General features: G+C 42.5%; 1 protein-coding gene across 1 annotated transcript; it reads left to right on the forward strand.

Moving 5' to 3' along the window:
* The first annotated feature begins 1,756 nt into the window (after nt 1-1,756).
* TEX28 (testis expressed 28) lies at nt 1,757-18,943 on the forward strand. The gene is given in 4 exon segments (XM_036016345.1): nt 1,757-1,765; nt 7,720-8,429; nt 17,484-17,619; nt 18,293-18,943. Coding segments are annotated over 4 exon segments (1,212 nt in total). The 3' UTR covers nt 18,650-18,943.
* The last annotated feature ends 17 nt before the right edge of the window (nt 18,944-18,960 follow it).

Here is an 18,960-nt window from a genome sequence, read left to right on the forward strand (position 1 = left end):
ACCAAAGAACTATATGCATTACCCATGGACATGGACAACAGTGTGTAGACTGCCCGAGTAGGGGAGAAAAAGGTAAAAAACTGTAACTGTAATAACGTAAACAATAAAATATAATGAAAAAAATAAATGGGCTAACCTGGAAGGAATTTCTAGAAACACCCAAAACCGACTCATGAAAAAAACAGAAAATCGGAGTAAACCCATAACAAGGAGATTAAATCAGTAGTTAAAAACTCCCCTTTCAAAGAAAAACTGGACCTGATATAAACATTAATCCTCAAAATCTTCTAAAACAGGGGTCCCCAACCCTCCAGCCATGGATGGTACCAGACCGTGGCCTACTAAGAACCAAGTCGCATAGCAGGAGGTAAGTGGCGGTTGAGCCAGCAAAACTTCCGCTTGTTGGCAAAACCGCTGGAGCTCCACTTCCTGTTTCCCCTCCCCCCTCCCCTCCTTCTCGCCTTCCGAGAAAATGGCCCCTGATGCCAAAATGGTTGAGGACTGCTGCTCTAAAAAAAAAACTGAAGGGAAACACTTTGAAACTTATTCTGGAGTGAGCATTGTCCTTACACTGAAGCCAGAAAAATACAAGAAAACTTCTAACATTTCTTATGACTACTGATGTAAATAACCTTAACAAAATACTAGCAGATCCAATAGCTCCCTTTTAGGTTTTTATTTCGTTCTTAAGAAGATTTAACTTTTTTTTTTTTTTTTTTTTTTTTTTTTTTAGAGAAAAGGGATGTGGGGAGAGAGAGGAAGAAAAACATCAAGTGAGAAAAAAACGTTGCTTAGTTGCGCCTCATATGTGCCCCAGTTGAGGATAGGACCCACAACATAAGCATGCGCCCTGACCAGGAATCTTACCAGGGACCTTTCGCTTTGTGGAATGCCATCCAACTGAACCAAACCGGTCAGAGCTAGATTTCCTTACATTCTCATGCCCGAGTTTGGGGACCCTGGCGTTGAAGGCAATCACTTAAACAGAAAACCCGGGGCTCTCCCATTCCACCTTAGCCTGATCAGATGCCTGGGACTGCCTTCTCCGTCCCCTGCCAGCTCACGTGCCTACGTTGGTACCAGGGACCACCAGCAAGGCAGCGATGGGTGAGGGGCCACTAAGTGAACCAGCGGTGGACACACTTAGCCAGCATCTGAGGGTAGAATTCAAGACCCAGTAATCCAAAATTGGGCCTCTATGACCAAGCCCACCCAGCTCCAACACTTCCCGTCACCCCACACCCCTCATGACCTCGGCCTGCCGCTTGGCGTTAACTCGGCTTCGATGAAGGCAACTCACCCAGAGCTTGAGGTGCACGTGGCCTTGATGGAGTGGATGCGCAAACGATTGGCCAGGTCCCGTAGCACCTGCAAAGTGTCCGCATCAGGCTTGGCTTCTTCACTAACGGCAGGGACCTCTGGAGCGTCCGCCATAGCCGCAACCTGTTCACCGTCTAAGGAGAAAATGGCGTCGAGTGTTCTCTGAGTCCAGTTATGTGACCACTACATTGGCTCCCTCCGCGCGTGGCTCCCTCCGCACACGGCTCCCTCCGCACATGGCTCCCTCTATGCATCCAGTTCAATGGATTTTGAGCATTTCTCATTTGCATATTCAACATTATTTAAAATCATTTTATATCTTTATATTTTCTCTCACGCTATTAATTCAAAGAGGACTGCCTTGTGTACATGATCCTGGATCTACTTTTGGGGTTATCAAAAAGTTCTGGGACTAGATGCTGTGGTGGTTGACAACATGATGAAGGTAGTAAAGTGGCAACCGCATCACATATTTAAAAATAGTTACAACCATGAAGTTTGTTTTGCATATTTTATCCCAGTATTAAGAAAGCTATGCAGTAATTTTACAATTTTCCGGTACCCCGCCTCACATCATTGTGATTTTCACTTGTGATTTTCACATGTCAATTGACCATAGCAGCCCAGCTCCCAGCTCAGCTTCTCAGCTCAGAAGGCGGACTGAGGTTTCGAGACACCATGGTGTCTCTGCGCTGACCTTTCTTTATAGCATCTTCTGTAGGAGAGACCTGTGTGAGTGTCTATGTGGCATTAGCTCAATGCTGGCCAGCAGCTTTCGCAGGGAGCCTGATTTGAGGGGGCTCCCATTGACTTTCTGTATGAAAGTCCCCATCTGTACGAAGGCTTCTTGTAGTCTCTGATTTTGAGATGGTCTACCAAGAATTAGCCTTGCTCTTAGCGGCACCATCTCCACAACACTAAACCCTAAGTTCAACCACTGGGAAACATCTTCAGAACTGCTGAGCTGCTGACAGCCTTAAGTGTCCTTGAATGTGGCTAAACATTCATGTTCTTGCTTGGTTAAAGGTTAGCTCATTAAAATTTTTCATCGATACTTGTGATTGCTCATGAAAAGCCTTGCCCCTATCTGTGCTCCTACTTCCACACTGGATATTGTTAGACTTTTTAATGTGTGGCATTCTGATGGATGAGAAAATCATAGTTAATTACTGTTTTGATTTACATTTGCCCAACTTTCTTGCAGTTGCACATTTATCATATGTTTATTGTCACTTGTAATCCATCCTTTCTTAATGATTTGTTGCTATCCCTTACTGTTTTTATATTGGGTTATTTCTCTTTAGCTTTCTAATATGCAGGACTTCTTTGTGTTGAATAGCCGTTTACCTATTAGAGATATTGCAAAATCTTTTTTCTCAATTTGTTGCCTTAAAATATTGAGATATTTCCTTTTTAAGAAGCAAGTGTTTGAACCACAACTTAACTTTATGCTTTTTTTCTGTATAAGAATGTTTTAAAACACTTTTGTGAAGTAAAATATGTAAAACTTTGCTTCATGACATTTTGGTTTGAGTCATTTAGAAAGATATTCTACACACAAAATTATAAAAACATTCCTATTATGCCCTATTAATAATTTTATAGCTTAATTATTAGTTTTTTATTCTGTCCCAACTTTATTGTTGCATATAAATAACAGGAAACATTAGCTTAATTTTTTCAAATAGCCAATTGTCTTAAGACCATATTTATTATTTTATTTCAAAAATTTCTTAGCTTTTTTTTTTTTTGCATTTTTCCAAATAAATCTTAAAGTAAGCTATTTTGAGATTTGTAAGACATTCCCATTGGGTTTTTAATTGGGATTTTATTGAATGTATAGGTTAATACGTAGAGGGCTGACATTTACAGTAATGAGTCTTCCCCTCAAGAATATGGTATATAGCCATTGATAATCACATCTCATTAACATTCTATTTTATATTTTCTGTTTAACCTGATATCTTGTTTCTTTATCTTCCTCCTTTCCTTTCTTTTTTGGATTAATCAAGTTTCATTTATGTCTCTTTTTGATTATTTTGATGTTATGCACCTGGCTTTTCCTAGTGGTTACCTTTAATGTTTTCACCAACATTTTTCTCTCAGTTTTGAGTTTCATGTGATATCTACACAATTTCCCAATAGAACTAGCCATTAGCAAACTTTAATTTTCTGTTTTCTATTTCCTTTTAAATAATTATATAGTTTTTTCATTTATCAATGGTATATATGAACATAGTTTAAAGCAGGGGACAGCAAACTTTTTCTATAAAGACCCAGATGGTAAATATTTGAGGCCACAGGATCTCTGTTGCAGCTACTTAACTCTGTCGTTGGGGTGGCACAAATGCAACCGTGGACAATATGTAAATGAACAAGAGTGGCTGTGTGCAAATCACACTTTGTTTATATGGACATTTAAATTTGAATCTCATATAATTTTCACATGTCAAAAACTACTCTTTTTCTGATTTTTTCAACCATTTAAAAATGTAAAAATCATTCTTAGCTCACACCTGTACAAAACCAGGCCACAGTTTGCCAACCCCTGGTCCAACAAGTACATGGCTCTTGGGGGTTATGACAAAAAAAGAATGATCGCTGGCTTGCACCCATCCAATCACCCACTCTCCAGACTCTCCAGAATCACCCCCTTTCTACCTTTTTAGCTGTTTCTTTTGGCGTTTACCTCCAGTTCTCTAAAAAATTTGTATAGAGTGATACACACACACACACACACACACACACACACACACATATTAGAACTTATCAAATGACTTTTTACTATAAAGGACAATGATGTAGCTCTTTCATTCACTGCCCCCCATCCTTCCAGTATGATATACAATGATTTGGGTTAGATCATTCCTTGGTGTTCATATTATCAAGTCCATGAAACACTGGTCACAGCTGAGTCATTACTCTGATGATGTTTCCGTTCTCTCCCAATATTTTGTTTTTCTTAGAGTTAATGCTTGTGTCACTCAATCCCTGTGTTGCTTGTTCTCTGCTATATAGGTCAGCACTTCTGCCAACTGTCTATATGTCCTCTCTAGCTAGTCAAAGATGTCCGACGTTTCATTAATTTCATTTCTTTGGAGTGCTCTCTCTTGGAGCATTTTGGCTTGTGCTCCAGACTCATGGCTCGGCTGCCAGCCTAGGCTCCCATGCCATTATCCTGGAGATTGCATTTGCCTCTTTTTGGCCTGGGGCCCCTATTTCATAGATTCCATCTCTACCTATTTCTGAGGTTCTGTGGTTTTGGTGGATCACCTTCTCTGGTAACTTCCAGAGAAAGAAAGTGGAGGAGGTAAATACACGAGTACTTTCATGTTGGAAAATGTCTTTAGTCTAACCCTACAATTGACTAGTTTGGATGTAGAATTCTAGGTTGGAAAATCATTTCCCCCCCCAAATTTGGAAGACATTAGTTCATTATTTTCTAGTTCCTAGTACTTTGCTAAAAAGTTTGAAGATATTCAGACTTCTGTTTCTTTTAATAGGACCTATTTTTTCTCTCTGATAGTTATTCTCTCAGCATATTGAAGATATTATTCAACTCTCTTCTGAATTCCATTGATGCCATTGAGAAGTCAGCTCTCAGTCTAAAAGGCATGATTTTAAAGATACCAGCTTTTTTAATGTGGCTGATTTTAAGATCTTATGTCTAGGTAGATCTATTTCTGTTCTTCCTGTTTTGGGATTTATTGGGCTTCTTGAATTTGTTGATTTGTGTCCTTTATCAGTTCTGGGAAGTTCTTAGTGACTATCTCTTAAAATCTTGCCAGTGCCTCACTCTGTCTCCTCCCTGTAGGATAACAGGTTTTTGTTAGACTTCCTAACTCTATTTTCCATGTCTTGTATTTTTCAAGTTTTTGAAATTTTCTATTTCTTTGTGCCTCTGTGTTTCTGTGCTTTCTTTGGCTGTTTTACAATTTACTAATTTTCCTCTCCAGCCATTTCTAATCTTCTGTTAAATCCATCTATTGAACATTTTAAAACTTTTAAAAATTATGGAATCTGACATATATCCATGAAGGTGCAGAAAACACCAACATATAGTTTAGGAAATAATGATAACGTGAACACATATTTAACTAGTACTCAGGACAAGCACCCTGGCCTCCCCATGTCTCTTCCAGTCCCCATTCCCTTCTTCCATCCTAGTGGGGACCACAATCCTGACATTTATGCTACCAACACACATGCTTTTCTTTATAGCCTTTACCGCCTATGTATACTTGCCTAAACAACATCATTTTGTTTTGCCTGATCTTGATCTTTATATGAATGGAACCCTATATAGTATTGATGCTCTTATGTTTGGCCTCTTTCATTGAACATTATTCTTGTTCATTCGTGTTTTCAAGGTTGTAGTTCATTTTCATTGCTATATAGTAGTATTTGTTGAATACATTATATATAGTTCATTTACACATTCTATTATCAATGGGCACATGGGTTGTTTCTAGCAGTTGGTTATTGGGAACATTAGTGTTCCTCTCACCCAAGGACATACCTAGGAATGCAGTTGCTGGGCCATTCAGTATGCATGCCTCCAACTTTATAATATTAACAGATGCTTTTCCAAAGTGCTTGTACCAGTTGTTCTCCCACCAGGAGTGACTGAGGGTTCCTGTTGTTCCATATCTTGGCCAATGTTTATTATTGTTAGTCTAAGTTCTGCCAACCTACCAGGTGCATAGTGGTATCACGTTGTGGTTTTTTTTTATGTCTAATTTTTATTCTGAAATGTAAAGCTCTTCTGAATTACAGTTGACATACAATACTGTATTAGTTTCAGCTGCAGAACATAGTGAGATTTAACATTTATATACCTTACAAAGTGATCACTGCAGAAAGTCCATTATCCATCCATTACCATATGAAGTTATTGTGATATTATATTAATAATCCTTATGTTGTACTTTACACCCCCATGACTTATTTATAAGTTTCTACCTCCTAATCCCCTTAGCCTTTCTGTCCATACCCCCACCACCCAACCCTCTGGTAATGATCAGTTTTTCTATAAAATATGTACTGGTAAAGTCAAACAAATAGTAAAGATAGTAGACCAACCACTTATAATGTAGAATGAAAACAATTAAAATGGCAATAAGCACATACCTATCAATAATTACCTCAATTGAAGTTGACTAAATACTCCATTGCATAAACAGGATAACTGAATTGTTTAAAAAAGGGGGGGTGCTGTACATATTCTGCCAACATTGCCTCCATGAGACTCCTCATTGAAAGTCACACAGAGACTGGAAATAAATAAATGGAAAAGATATTTCATGTAAATAGAAATAAAAAAAAGGAGAAGCTGGGATAGCAATACTTATATCAGACAAAAAGACTTTAAATCAGAGGCTATATAACAAAAGACAAAGAAGGACCCGGCAATTGTTTTCTTCACGTTGTGCTTTTTTTTAAATTGAGGTATAATTTGCATATAATAAATACATGGAACCTAGCTATCCATTACAATTTAATCACTCTTGACTTTCCCTGAGAGAGCACTTTCACATTAAAAACAGTCACAAAGGCACTTATGTTTACAAAGTAGAAACAGGAGAGGCTCTACCTGTTCAGACCCCATTGACCTCTCCTAGGTCATTATCATTCACTCTTCCCTGGCCCGCTATGTTCCAGCTATATAGCTATGGCCATCTTTATACATGAGAAAACTGACCCTCTGAGCAGTTTATTAACTTGCCCAAAGTAGTGTGGTAGAGTCAGGATTTGAACTGGGTTTTGTCTCAAAGGCAGAGTTCTTTCTGTTATCCTTTACCATGTGAGAGTCATTCATTTGTGTCACAGTAGAATTTTTCTCCCTGGACTATGAGCTCTATGAGACCAATGAATGTGTCTGGCTTCTTTACCACATGGTAGGCAATCAGGCAATGTGTTGAATGAATGATTGGATAAAGGAACAAACCTGTTAGGTTGCAAAACTCTCTGCCTGTTTCTTCTGTCTGCTTGGCAGTAGCAATCTAGCAAGGGCTATGGCTCAATGGGAATGAGTTTATTCCATACTTTACAAGAACAGTTTTTAATCAACTGAGATGCACAGTTGGTAATTCTTAGAAGAAAGGAAGCCCAAGAACTGAAGGGGTAGGAATGGAGGGGAGATTCTAGCCATCTGGGGATCATAGTGAGGCACACCCATAGAGCAAGAAATTGGGTGCTGGAAAGGAGGAGAGAGGGGTGTGGAAGATGAACTAGACTTCTCTGTTCTGTGTTGGGCCCATCTTAAATGCACAAATCTTGCATATATAAGTGTCTGTGCATACATGTGAGTATTTTCATAGAGTGAGACAATAATGTGTTCAATTCTGCTATTTGCAGCCTATATAAAAGTACTCATTTTTCATTTGTTTCCCATTGCAGGCAGAATACACCAAGAGTCCAAGTGCAGCCCTCTCCTCCAATATTCCCTCGTAGAGGTCCCTGTCATCTAGTAAGGAGGGCCCCAGTGGCCACTCCAGCCTCTCGGATGGGGAGATAGCCCGGAACTTACAGGATAGTATTAAGCACCGCATCTGCTACCTCTTAGAGCAGCTGAGAATGGAGAAGGCCAGTCAGGACAAGAACGCTGTGGGCTATCTCAAACTGGTGTCCAAAACCAACCGGCACCAGATTCCTCATATCCGGCAGGCCTTCAAGAAGGTAAACCAGCGTGCCTCTGCCGCCATCGCCCAGATCCAGCGAAGGCTCTGCCAGTGTCACCAGCAGCTACAGGAGCTGGAGAAGAGCTGCTGGCACAAAGACTCAGTGCTGAAGGTGGAAAGCAGCCTGGACAACTGCCAGCAGCCTAGTGAGAAGGCTCCATTTTTGGAGCCTACCAAGCTAGGTGGGAAAGACTGCTTGTCCACCAACCTGTCCAACAGACACTTCCCTCTGGAGAGTCACTTCCCAGCCTTACAGCGGGGGAAGTCCTCAGAGAGAAAGCGAAACTTGCTATTGCAGAAGGTGAAGGAAGAGCTGAAAGAAGTTGACAAGTTCCACCTTAGCCTCCAGGTATCCTATCAGAGCCTAAAGGAGAAGTATCTGACAGACCTGCAGGTGTCACTGGAGTCCCTTAAGAAGGAGAAATGCAGGTGAGATGGAACCCCTTCTGCTGCTTTGGCTCTGGGGACAGTCCTCAGGACTGTTTGTAGGAGGGTGAAGGGGAGCCAGGGAGGGGGTAAGGAGCAGCTCAGCATTCCTCTTGGCGACTGTTTCCCACACACCTCTCAGTGAAGAAGGCTCATCTCCTATCTGCAGTTGCATGCCAGCGTGGCCCTCTGCTGGCAAATGAGGCTCTAGCTCCAGCCCCACCATGTGGTCCGGCAGCTGTGGCTCTAACTGGAATGTCCGAAGACAGCTGAGGTTGTGGTGAGCCCAGTGGACACCCATCATCAGTTAGGGAGGCATTTTGCCATCCTGTCTGCTGCAATGGTTGGTGTGAAGGCAGGAGTGGAGTCCCCTTGCCAACCCTGATCCCTTCACTTGTGCTCACGGCTAAGCTGGGGCACAATGTCACTTATGGGATATTTATTCTGAGAATGACTGCCTTCTGGGGGATACTTTCTCCCCACTGTGTGGTGGGTTTATTTTATTTTCATACAAGCCAAGATGAAGTCCACCCTCTCCAAAAGGCAAACTCAAAGGACCTCCATTCCTATTCGATTATTTCTCAGGGTCCCACTAGCCCTCAAAGGTGCCACACTCCCTCCTTTGATCCCTGCAGTCTTCATTAACTCTAATCCTTTTTCTCCACTAGAATGAAAAGGGGGCTTTATCTTGTCCATTTCTATATTCTTCATGCCTAAAACTGCCTGCCATTTGTAGGTAATCAATAAATATTTGTTAAATAAGTGGGGGAAAAGGGGAAGGAGGAACCCACTTAGATGAGCCAAGATTCTCAGCATTTTCATGAAAGGAAGAACTCTGTAGTCCATTTAGTCTGTTTTCATGGGGAAATCTCACCTGCATTTGCACTGCTTGATGATTCTATAAAGGGCCATTAAAGTTTTATGGGGCAACCCATTGTCAAGTAAGATAACCAATCAGAATTACAGGTTTCTTTGGGGAGGGAATTTTCACAGGACATGGCAACACAACCTAAAATCTTGGCGCTCTTAAAAAAAAAAAAAACCTTACCCAAGGATGTTTATTGATTTTATAGAGGAAGGAAGAGACAGAGAGAGAAACATAGATGTGAGAGAAACGTGAGAAACATCAATTGGTTGCCTCCAGTATGCGTTATGACTGGGTATTAAACTCACAACCTAGGTATGTGCCCTGACTAGGGATTAAACCCGCAGCCTTTTGTGGGGGGGGGGGGGGGTATACGGGCCAATGCTCCAACCAACTGAGCCACCTAGCCAGGGCAGTCTTGGCACTCTTAAAGACCTCTTTGTCAAAATAACATTTCCAAGGTTGGATTTATATAAAGCAAGACTACAGTTTGGTGGCAGTTATATATATCTTCATACGTTTCCATACTGCCCAGGCCACTAAGACTGTTATACTCAGGTACACTTTTAACCCCTTAAGCAAATCAGTATCTGCTGGCTGTGCAAAGGAGTAGGGTAACCTCCCTCCTCCCAGACTCTGTGAATTCCATAAGCTTGCACTGCTGAGCCAGCTAACCGCCCACCATTAGACTGTGCCATGAGTGTGAAGTAAACTTTAATGGTGTCCAGCCACTGAGATTTTCTGGTTGTTGGCTACAATAGTTAGCTTACCTTGATTATTATACATTAGAAGCAAAAAAAGTAGGTCTGTAGGACTCAGATTTACCAAGAGGAATGGTGAACGGGCTGACAATGACTTTACATAGTAACAGTGACTGCAGGGAACCCATAGCATTGTTCACCTGTAGTGTTCAGACACCCACCTTACAGATGGGGAGACAGAATCTCAGAGAGGCACAAGCAGGCCATTCAGCTAGGAAGTACAGACCTGAGAGCATGTCCGCATGTCCTGGCCTGGCTGTGTGGCTTCCTAAATTAGGTGGGGGGGGGGGCACAAGAATTCATTGCACTTAATATATCTATGTTAAATGATCCTTCAAGTCTTTTAAGAAACCTTTATGTGAGCTAGATGCAGATATAGAAAAGGGCACGTGATGTATGTATTCAACTCAATGAAGTGTAACCCAGTCACCATACCTATGAATTCACCAGCCAGGCCCTCTGTGATGGTCATGTCTTCTCTGGTGCATTCTGAACTGAGCTTTCAAACTGAAAAGTCCTATGACACTTCTCACAGGTAAATCTGTTTGAGTTCAAGAGGGCTTTCTTTTTTATTTTTTAATTGAGATGAAATTCACAAAACGTAAAATTATCTGCCTTAAAGTGTATAATTCAGTGACAGTACATTCACAATGTTGTGAAACCATCATCTCTATCTAGTTGTAAAACATTTTTATCACTTGAGAAAGAGACCCCATCACTGCCTCCCTCCTCTAGCCCCTGGTAACCACCAATCCGCTTTGTGTTTCTATGGATTTGTATATTCTGATATTTCATGTAAACGGAATCATACACTATGCCATTTTTGTGTCTGGCATCTTTAACCCAGTGTAATAATCTTGAGATTCATCTAAGCTGTGTGTAGGAGCAGTTCACTCTTGCTCATCAGTATTCTATTGTATGGATGCACCAAACTTTGTTTACCCATTCATCTGCTGCCATTTGGGCCTGTTATAAATAAAGTTGCTATGAACATTCTGGTACAAGTCTTTTTGTGAACATACAGGGTAGGGCAACAACAGAAGATTTACAGTTGTTTTTCTGGAAAATAATACAATAATAATACAAGAATAAACTCTGTGTTTTGTGTACTCACAACTGTAAGCCTACTTTTGCCCCACCCTGTATAGTTTCATATGTGGAATAATAGAGTAGATGTATGTTGAAACATTGATGTGAGAGGGAAGCATTGATTGGTTGCCTCCCACATGCACCCAGATAGAACCCACAACCTAGATATATGCTAGGTATGTGCCCTAGCTGGGAATCAAACCAGCAACTTTTGGTTATGGGACAATGCTCCAACCAACTGAGTCACACTTGCTAAGGCTGTATGTTGAAGTTTTTTTTTAAAAAAAGATTTTATTTATTTATTTTTAGAGAGAAGGGAGGGGAGGGAGAGAAACACCAATGTGTATTTGCCTCTTGAGCACCCCCTACTGGGGACCTGGCCTGCAACCCAGGCATGTGCCTGGACTGAGAATTGAACCAGCCACCCTTTGGTTTGCAGGCCAGCCCTCAATCCACTGAGCCACACCAGCCAGGGCTGTATGTTGAACTTTTTGTTTTTAATAAGTGAGTGTTAACATTTGCTTCTATTTTATTTATTTTTTAAAAGATTTTATTTATTTATTTTTAGAGAGAGGAGAAGGGAAGGAGAAAGAGAGGGAGAGAAACATCAATGTGTATTTGCCTCTTGCACACACCCCACTGGGGACCTGGCCTGCAACCCAGGCATGTGCACTGACTGGGCATCAAACCGGTGACCCTTTGGTTTACAGCCCACACTCAATCCACTGAGCTACACCAGCCAGACTGCATGTTGAACTTTTAAAGAAACTGCCAAACTGTTTTTCAACATGGTTGTACCATTTTATATTCCCACCAGGAGTGTTGAGCATTCTAGTTGCCCCATATTCTAGCCAACAATTGGTATTGTTAATCTTTGAGATTTCAGTCTCTTAAATTCAACCACAACTTGGTAGCCCCTAAATTCCAAATTGTGTCTTCCTAGCCCAGGTTTTTGCAACCTCAATGCTATTGACATTTTGGACCAGATGATTCTGTGTTGTGGATGTCGTCCTGTGTATTGTAGGATGTTGACCCTGGTCTCTACCCATGTGATGCCAGGAGCACCCTGGAGGAGTTTCTAACAGAATGCTTATGTGTGAGAGATACATCATTTGGTTGCCTCTCGCACACCATCAGCTGGGGACCTAGCCTGCAACCCAGGCGTGTGCCCAGACTGGGAATTGAACCGGCGACCTTTCAGTTCTCAGGCTGGTGCTCAATCTACTGAGCCACACTAGCCAGGGCTGGAGGAGTTTCCTACAGTTATCATAACAAGTTACTCTGAACTCAGTGGCTTCAAACAGCAAAAAATTTATTGTCACAGTTATGGAGGAACAGTCACTTCTGTCACAGTCAGAAGTCTGAAATCAGCTATACCTGGCTGAAGTCACTGTGTCAGCAGGGCCATGCTCCATCTGGAGGCTCTAAGGCAGAATCTATTCCTGGCCTCTTTCAGCTTTTGGTGGCTACCAGACTCCTTTGCTTGTGGCCACATCACTCTAGTCTTGAAGGTGAGCATCTTCACATATCTCTCTGTTTTGTCTTCACATGGCCTTCTTCACTGGGTGTAAGAGCTCCTCCGTCTCTTATAACAATATGCATGATTGCATTTAGGGCCCACACATGCTCAGGAGGAGCTCCTCCATCCCTGCTGCATTCCCCAACCCTACCCTTGCTGCCTGATCCTCCACATCTGTTTCTCCACCTCAGATTTCTCACCCAAGTTGAAGGTCACTAGGTTCTAGCTCAATTTGCCAAAAAGCCAATCCTCAGGTATAGTCAAGAGTATAATCTTTTGCAACCACAATATAGTTTAGGACAATTTGTATTGGAGAGGGTGGCCTTATTAGCTTTGGAAGATTCAGGGGGCATTTTGGTTGACTGGTCATCATTTTGTCTTTGCAAGAACATTTCTCAGAGTGGTACATTTGCCTCTGTGGCTGTAGGCACTAGACAGAGAGAAGTCCTTGACTGAAAGAGGGACAGTGAAGAGAGTCAGCTGTGCCATGGCCAGGACACTGCTGTCAGAGGGTAAGGAGGCTGGGGGCAAGGGACGGGGAGACTGAGAGAATATCCTTATGAATTAACATCTTTTTATTTAAGAATACATTTAAGGATGTATTCATAAAATTTTATAAATACATTAATGAAGAAGCTATTCATTGACTTCTGTTCGTGAAGAATATATTTATGAAAATATGGTCAAACACAGTTACTATCTTGAATGTTCTTGTGACTGGATCTTTCGTGGTAATGGAAAGACAATCATGGGGAATCTACTTTCAGAGTGGACTGTTTTTCCCCTCTTTGTGGGCGGTAACCTCAGCCATGTTGTCGGCCCACTCCCTTCTCAGCAGGGAGCAGGGCAGAGACTAATGCAATGTCCCTTGCAACACTCTTATGAATTGTCTCGTGATGAGTTGGCTTTCAAGAAATGAGTGTTCAGCTTATTAGCTGCCTGGGGAACATCTCCATGTGGGTGTCAGTCAGTTCTTAAGGCAGGACCAAATACCTCTTGGCCTCACATTCCTTGTCTATATGACAGCACCGTTGGTTATGTTCTTTTGCATGTCAGAGTCACGGCCATGAGTCTGGTTCTTCATTGCCCTGTTCTCCATAGGGCGCCAGTCTCCAGCCATTCTGTGTCCCCAGTGCTCTCTGGTACCTCTTCTCTTCTTCAGTGTCAGTGCCCCTGTCTTGGGTCAAGCCTTCCTCAGCTCTTCCCTAAATCAAAGTGCTAGAAGCCTCCTGACATCTGTCTTTCTGGCCTATCCTTCCTGTTGTCCAAATGAGGAGCCTCAAAGATGTTTTAAATTATGAGACATTCCAAACTCAGGGGAAATGTAGAGAATAACATGATCAACATTGTACACCTACCCCGTACCTCCTAGCTTTCTCGAATTTCATATTTATCATTTTTGCTTCAAGTCTTATTTTTTTTAAGAAATAAAACTTCAACCATGGCCGGGTAGCTCAGTTGGTTAGAATGTTGTCCCTATGTGCCAAGGTTGTGGGTTTGTTCCTGGGTCAGAGCACATACAAGAATCAACCAGTAAGAGGTTCTGGTCAAGATGGAGGTGTGGGTAGACACACCTTGCCTCATTGTACAACCATAAGAAGGAACACAACTAAATTAAAAATGAAAAACACCCAGAACTGCCAGAGAATTGCCCAGAAAGAAGAACACCCAGAAATGTACAGAAGTCCCACAACCAAGGACTTAAAGAAGCTATATTCATCCAGGTGGGCAGGAGGGCTAAGACTGGGTGTTGGGCAGAGAGGGCTCCGTGTGGCAGCGGTGAGCCAGGGGCAGAGAGGCAGAAAGGCAGCGAGCCAGCAGAATGGGCAGCCCCACACTCACTTCTGGTGGATAAAAATCAGGGAGACATTTTGTGAGCCAGCAAGCTCAGCCCCAGACTGTGCAGCCCAGAGCTCTAGAGCTGGGAAAAGAAAGCCTCATAACTTCTGGCAGTAAACCTGGTGGGGGTTGGGGTGGCGGAAGAAACTGCCAGTTTCTCAGGAGAGCCTGGAACCTACGCAAACTCACCCACCCTGGGAACCACAACCAGGACAGCAGCTAAAGGGGTGCCAGTCACATAAGGGAAGTGGGTGAAGTGACTGGCAACAGGGCGCAGATGAGGCAAGCCCCCAGAAGTCAGCCAGCAGTGGCATTGTCCCCTCTTTGACCCCTCCCCACCCACGGAGCCATGGTTGCCCCACCCTGGCAAATACCCAAGGCTCTGCCCCCACGCAATTTAACAGGTGCTCTAAAACAGAATCAAAGCTGCTCTACCTGGTACACAGATACAGGGAGGCTGCCAAAATCAGGAGACAAAGAAATATGGCCCAAATGAAGGAACAGAGCAAAACCCCAGAAAAAGAACTAAGTGATACAGAGAGAGCCAACCTATTAGACGCAGAATCCAAAACACTGGTGGTCAGAATGCTCAAAGATCTGATTGAATATGGCAAAAGCATAAGGGAAGAAATGAAGGCTCTACTAAGGGAAATAAAGAATAATCCACAAGAAACCAACAGTGAAGTTTGGAAGCTGAGGTTCAAATCAATGATTTGGAACATAAGGAAGAAGTAAACATTCAACCAGAACAAAATGAAGAAACAAGAATTCAAAAAATGAGGAGAGTTAAGAAGACTCTGGGACATCTCCAAAAGGGCCAATATCTGAATCATAGGGGTGCCAGAAGGAGAAGACGTAGAGCAAGAAATTGAAAACTTAGTTGAAAAAATAATGAAAGAAAATTTCCCTAATTTGGCAAAGGACATAGACATACAAGTCCAGGAAGCACAGAGAGTCCCAAACAAGTTGGTTCCAAAAAGGCCCACACCAAGACACATCATAATTAAAATGCAAAAGATTAAAGATAAAGAATCTTAAAAGCAGCTAGAGAAAGGTAGAGAGTTACCTGCAAAGTAGTTCCCATAAGACTGTCAGCTGATTTCTCAAAAGAAACCTTGCTGGCAAGAAGGAAGTGGCAAGAAATAATTCAAAATGATGAAAAGCGAGTACCTACAACCTAGATTACTCTGTCCAGCTAAGCTATCATTTAGAGTGGAAGGGCAGATAAAGTGCTTCCCAGACAAGGTAAAGCTAAAGGAGTTCATCATCACCAAGCCCTTATTATATGAAATGTTAAAGGGACTTATTTAGGAAAAAGATGAAAACTGAATGGTAAAATGACAACACACTTACAACTATCAACAGCTGAATTTTAAAAACAAACTAAGCAAACAACTAGAACTGGAATAGAATCATAGCTATGGAGACCATTTGGTGGGTTATCAGCTAGCTGGGAGGGGGAAGGGGAGAAAGGGAGAAAAGGTATAAGGATTTAGAAGCATAATTGGGTAGGTACAGAGTAGACAGGGGGATGTTAAAAACAATATAAGCAATGCAGAAGCCAAAGAACTTACATGTATCACCCATGGACATGAACTAAGTCAGGGGGCAGGAATCGCTGGAGGGAAGGGAGGAACCAGGCAGAGGGGGTCAAAGGTGGAAAAATTGGGACAACTGTAATAGCATAATCAATAGAACATACTTAAAAATAGTCAACCAGTGAGTAAATAAGTGGAACAACAAATTTCTCTCTTTCTCCCCCATTCCTCTTTCTAAAAATCAATTAAAAATTAGAAAAAGAAACAAAACCTTAAACAATTCAGTTGAAGCTCTCTTATTACCCTTTTCTCTGGTCCCATACCCCTTCTTGCCACCTGACTATACTCTTTGGCACTTATCTTTTTCATGCATATATTTTTTAAAGATCTTATTTATTTTTATTTTTTAGGGAGGGAAGGGAGGGAGATAGAGATAGAGAGAAAGAGAGAGAAACATCAATGTGCGGTTGCTGGGGGTTATGGCCTGCAACCCAGGAATGTACCCTGGCTGGGAATCGAACTTGGGACACTTTGGTTCCCAGCCTGCGCTCAATCCACTGAGCTACGCCAGCCAGGGCTTTTCATGCATATTTTTATACTTTTACTACTTACATGTGTAGCCATAAACCACAGGTAGTGATGCTTTGTTTGTGTTTTTTAACAGCTCCATTGAGATATAGTTTACATGCCATGAAATGCACTGTTTTAACTGTACATTTTAATGATGTTCAGTAAATTTACTGAGTTGTGCAACCATTACCACAGTCCTATATTCATTTTTTGTTTTAATAATAGCTTTATTGAGATATAATTCACATACCATAAAATTCATCAATTTAAAGTGTACCATTCAATAGTTTTTAGTATATTCACAGAATTGTGCACTCATCACCACTACCTCATTGCAGACCCTAACATTGTCATCACTCCAAAAGAAACCCCATCCCCATTAGCAGTCACTCCCCACCTTTCCCTTTCCCAGCCCCTGGCAATCACTATTCTGTTTCTGTCTTTCTGATTGGTCTATTCTGGACATTTCATACAAATAAAATCATACCCTATGCGGTTTCTTGTGACTGCTCCCCTTTATAATCCACAGAATTGTATGAGATAACTACTGCATGCCAAACACTGGTGCTGGGGATACATATGGAATTTAATAGCATATGGGGGCAATTTAGATTTTGATTTCTACAACTTCTAGTCTATCTCTATTTTGTTAAAGCTGTCACAAAAGGGGAATGATATATAGGAGATACATGACTATCAGTGTGGATGTGGCCGAGGTGCAGACCTGGAGGAGTAGGCTGGGTTTGACTGGAGCTGGGGCAAGAGGAGGAAGGTGGACTCTGAACCCAAGTCTAGTCTTGATATAGGACCACTCATTGCCAGCACAGGCTCCAGGTGGGGTACTGAGGGAGTATTACTTTCTCTTTTGCTCCCAAGACAAGCATTGATGGAAGAACTGGTGAATAACCACTTGCAAGGGTACCTGAATGAGACTCACCGTCTCAAACAGAATCTGGCCTGTGCCGAAGAACAAATGGCCTATCTTTCCTATGAGAGAGCCAAGGAAATATGGGTGAGTTCCTCATGGGGGAGCTTTTTGAGAAAGGGCCAGTGAGAAGGAAGGATGTAGGGATGAGAGAGGCAAAGGATGTGCGAATCTGTTTGAATAACCTCCAAACCAAGGTAAGAGACTGATTTTTAAGTTGGACCCCCACTGAGGGTTTAATGGCAACTCACACATTTTATTTAGAGCTAGCAGTGTCCAGTCTTTATGTTCATGCCCCCCTCCCCCAACCCCTTAGCAGGGAACTCGGGCACTGCAGTTCTCATACTTGAGCACGCATCACAACCACCTACAGGAGTGCTGATGGTGCAGGGAACACCAGCTGGGAACCCCTGCTTTTTACCCTGGGGTCACAAATGTGGGTGAAGGATTTTCCTCTCCCATGACAGATAGCATTATTCTCTTCCACACCTTACACTTGTCCTTGGTTAGCTCTCTCACAGCCAGGCTCCCTGTCTCAGGTCACATTGGGTGGTGGCCGAGTCAAACGAGACCTTCACTGTTACTGGGAAACATGGACCCTCCCAAGATAGGGCCCTCAGCATGTATGTGCTCTAGGTTCTCGACTTCCCTCTAAATCTTCAGTTCACCAATGCCTGGTGTGCTCCTTTTAGGAACTCAAGTAAATGGCTGCATTTCCTTTCTGACCTCTTGTGATGGCATGTGTTTTTGTCACCTGCAGGAGGTCATGGAGACTTTCAAGAGTCGTATAGCCAAGCTTGAAACTCTACAGCAAGTGACTCAACTGGAGATGACAGAGAACCTTAGGAACTGTTCCCAGAAGTTTATGTTTCGATTTCTGAACCTGTTCCTCACACTGGCCACCACCTTCTTGGTCTTCATCTTTACTGTGTGCACCTGCCCCTTTCTGCTGTTAAATTCACGCCTGCGCATATGCACCATACTCACGCTGATTGGATTTGGTGCCCTGGCCTGGCAGAAGTGGTACGCCATCCCTGCCATGGACTGGCAGGCTTGGGTCGCCTCCAGATGGAGACTGTATTCCAAGGACTCCAAGTCTCTATCAGATGGGCCTTAAAAAGCCTGGGTTTGCTAGCTCTTCCCCCTGTCAGGTGTCAGGGCACCCAGGCAGCCCTCCTCAGACAGTCGCTTCTCAGTTCTCCCTTTTGGATTTTATCAGTACTATGAGAGGTTTGTGGATGCCTACCCAATTCACAGTTCCCTTTCTCACATCCTTCCATACCATCAGCAGACGTGAGACCTGAAAAAGATTAAAGTCTCTGAAGTGCAGTGTTGCTCTCCACTCTAAATCCTTCATGCCCTCTTGTGACCCAGTGACTGAATACTCAGAGGCTCCAGTGCCTCTCTCGCCGTGACTTTGTTGTTTTT

The sequence above is a fragment of the Phyllostomus discolor genome, chromosome X, assembly GCF_004126475.2.
Source record: "Phyllostomus discolor isolate MPI-MPIP mPhyDis1 chromosome X, mPhyDis1.pri.v3, whole genome shotgun sequence".
NCBI lineage: Eukaryota > Metazoa > Chordata > Mammalia > Chiroptera > Phyllostomidae > Phyllostomus > Phyllostomus discolor.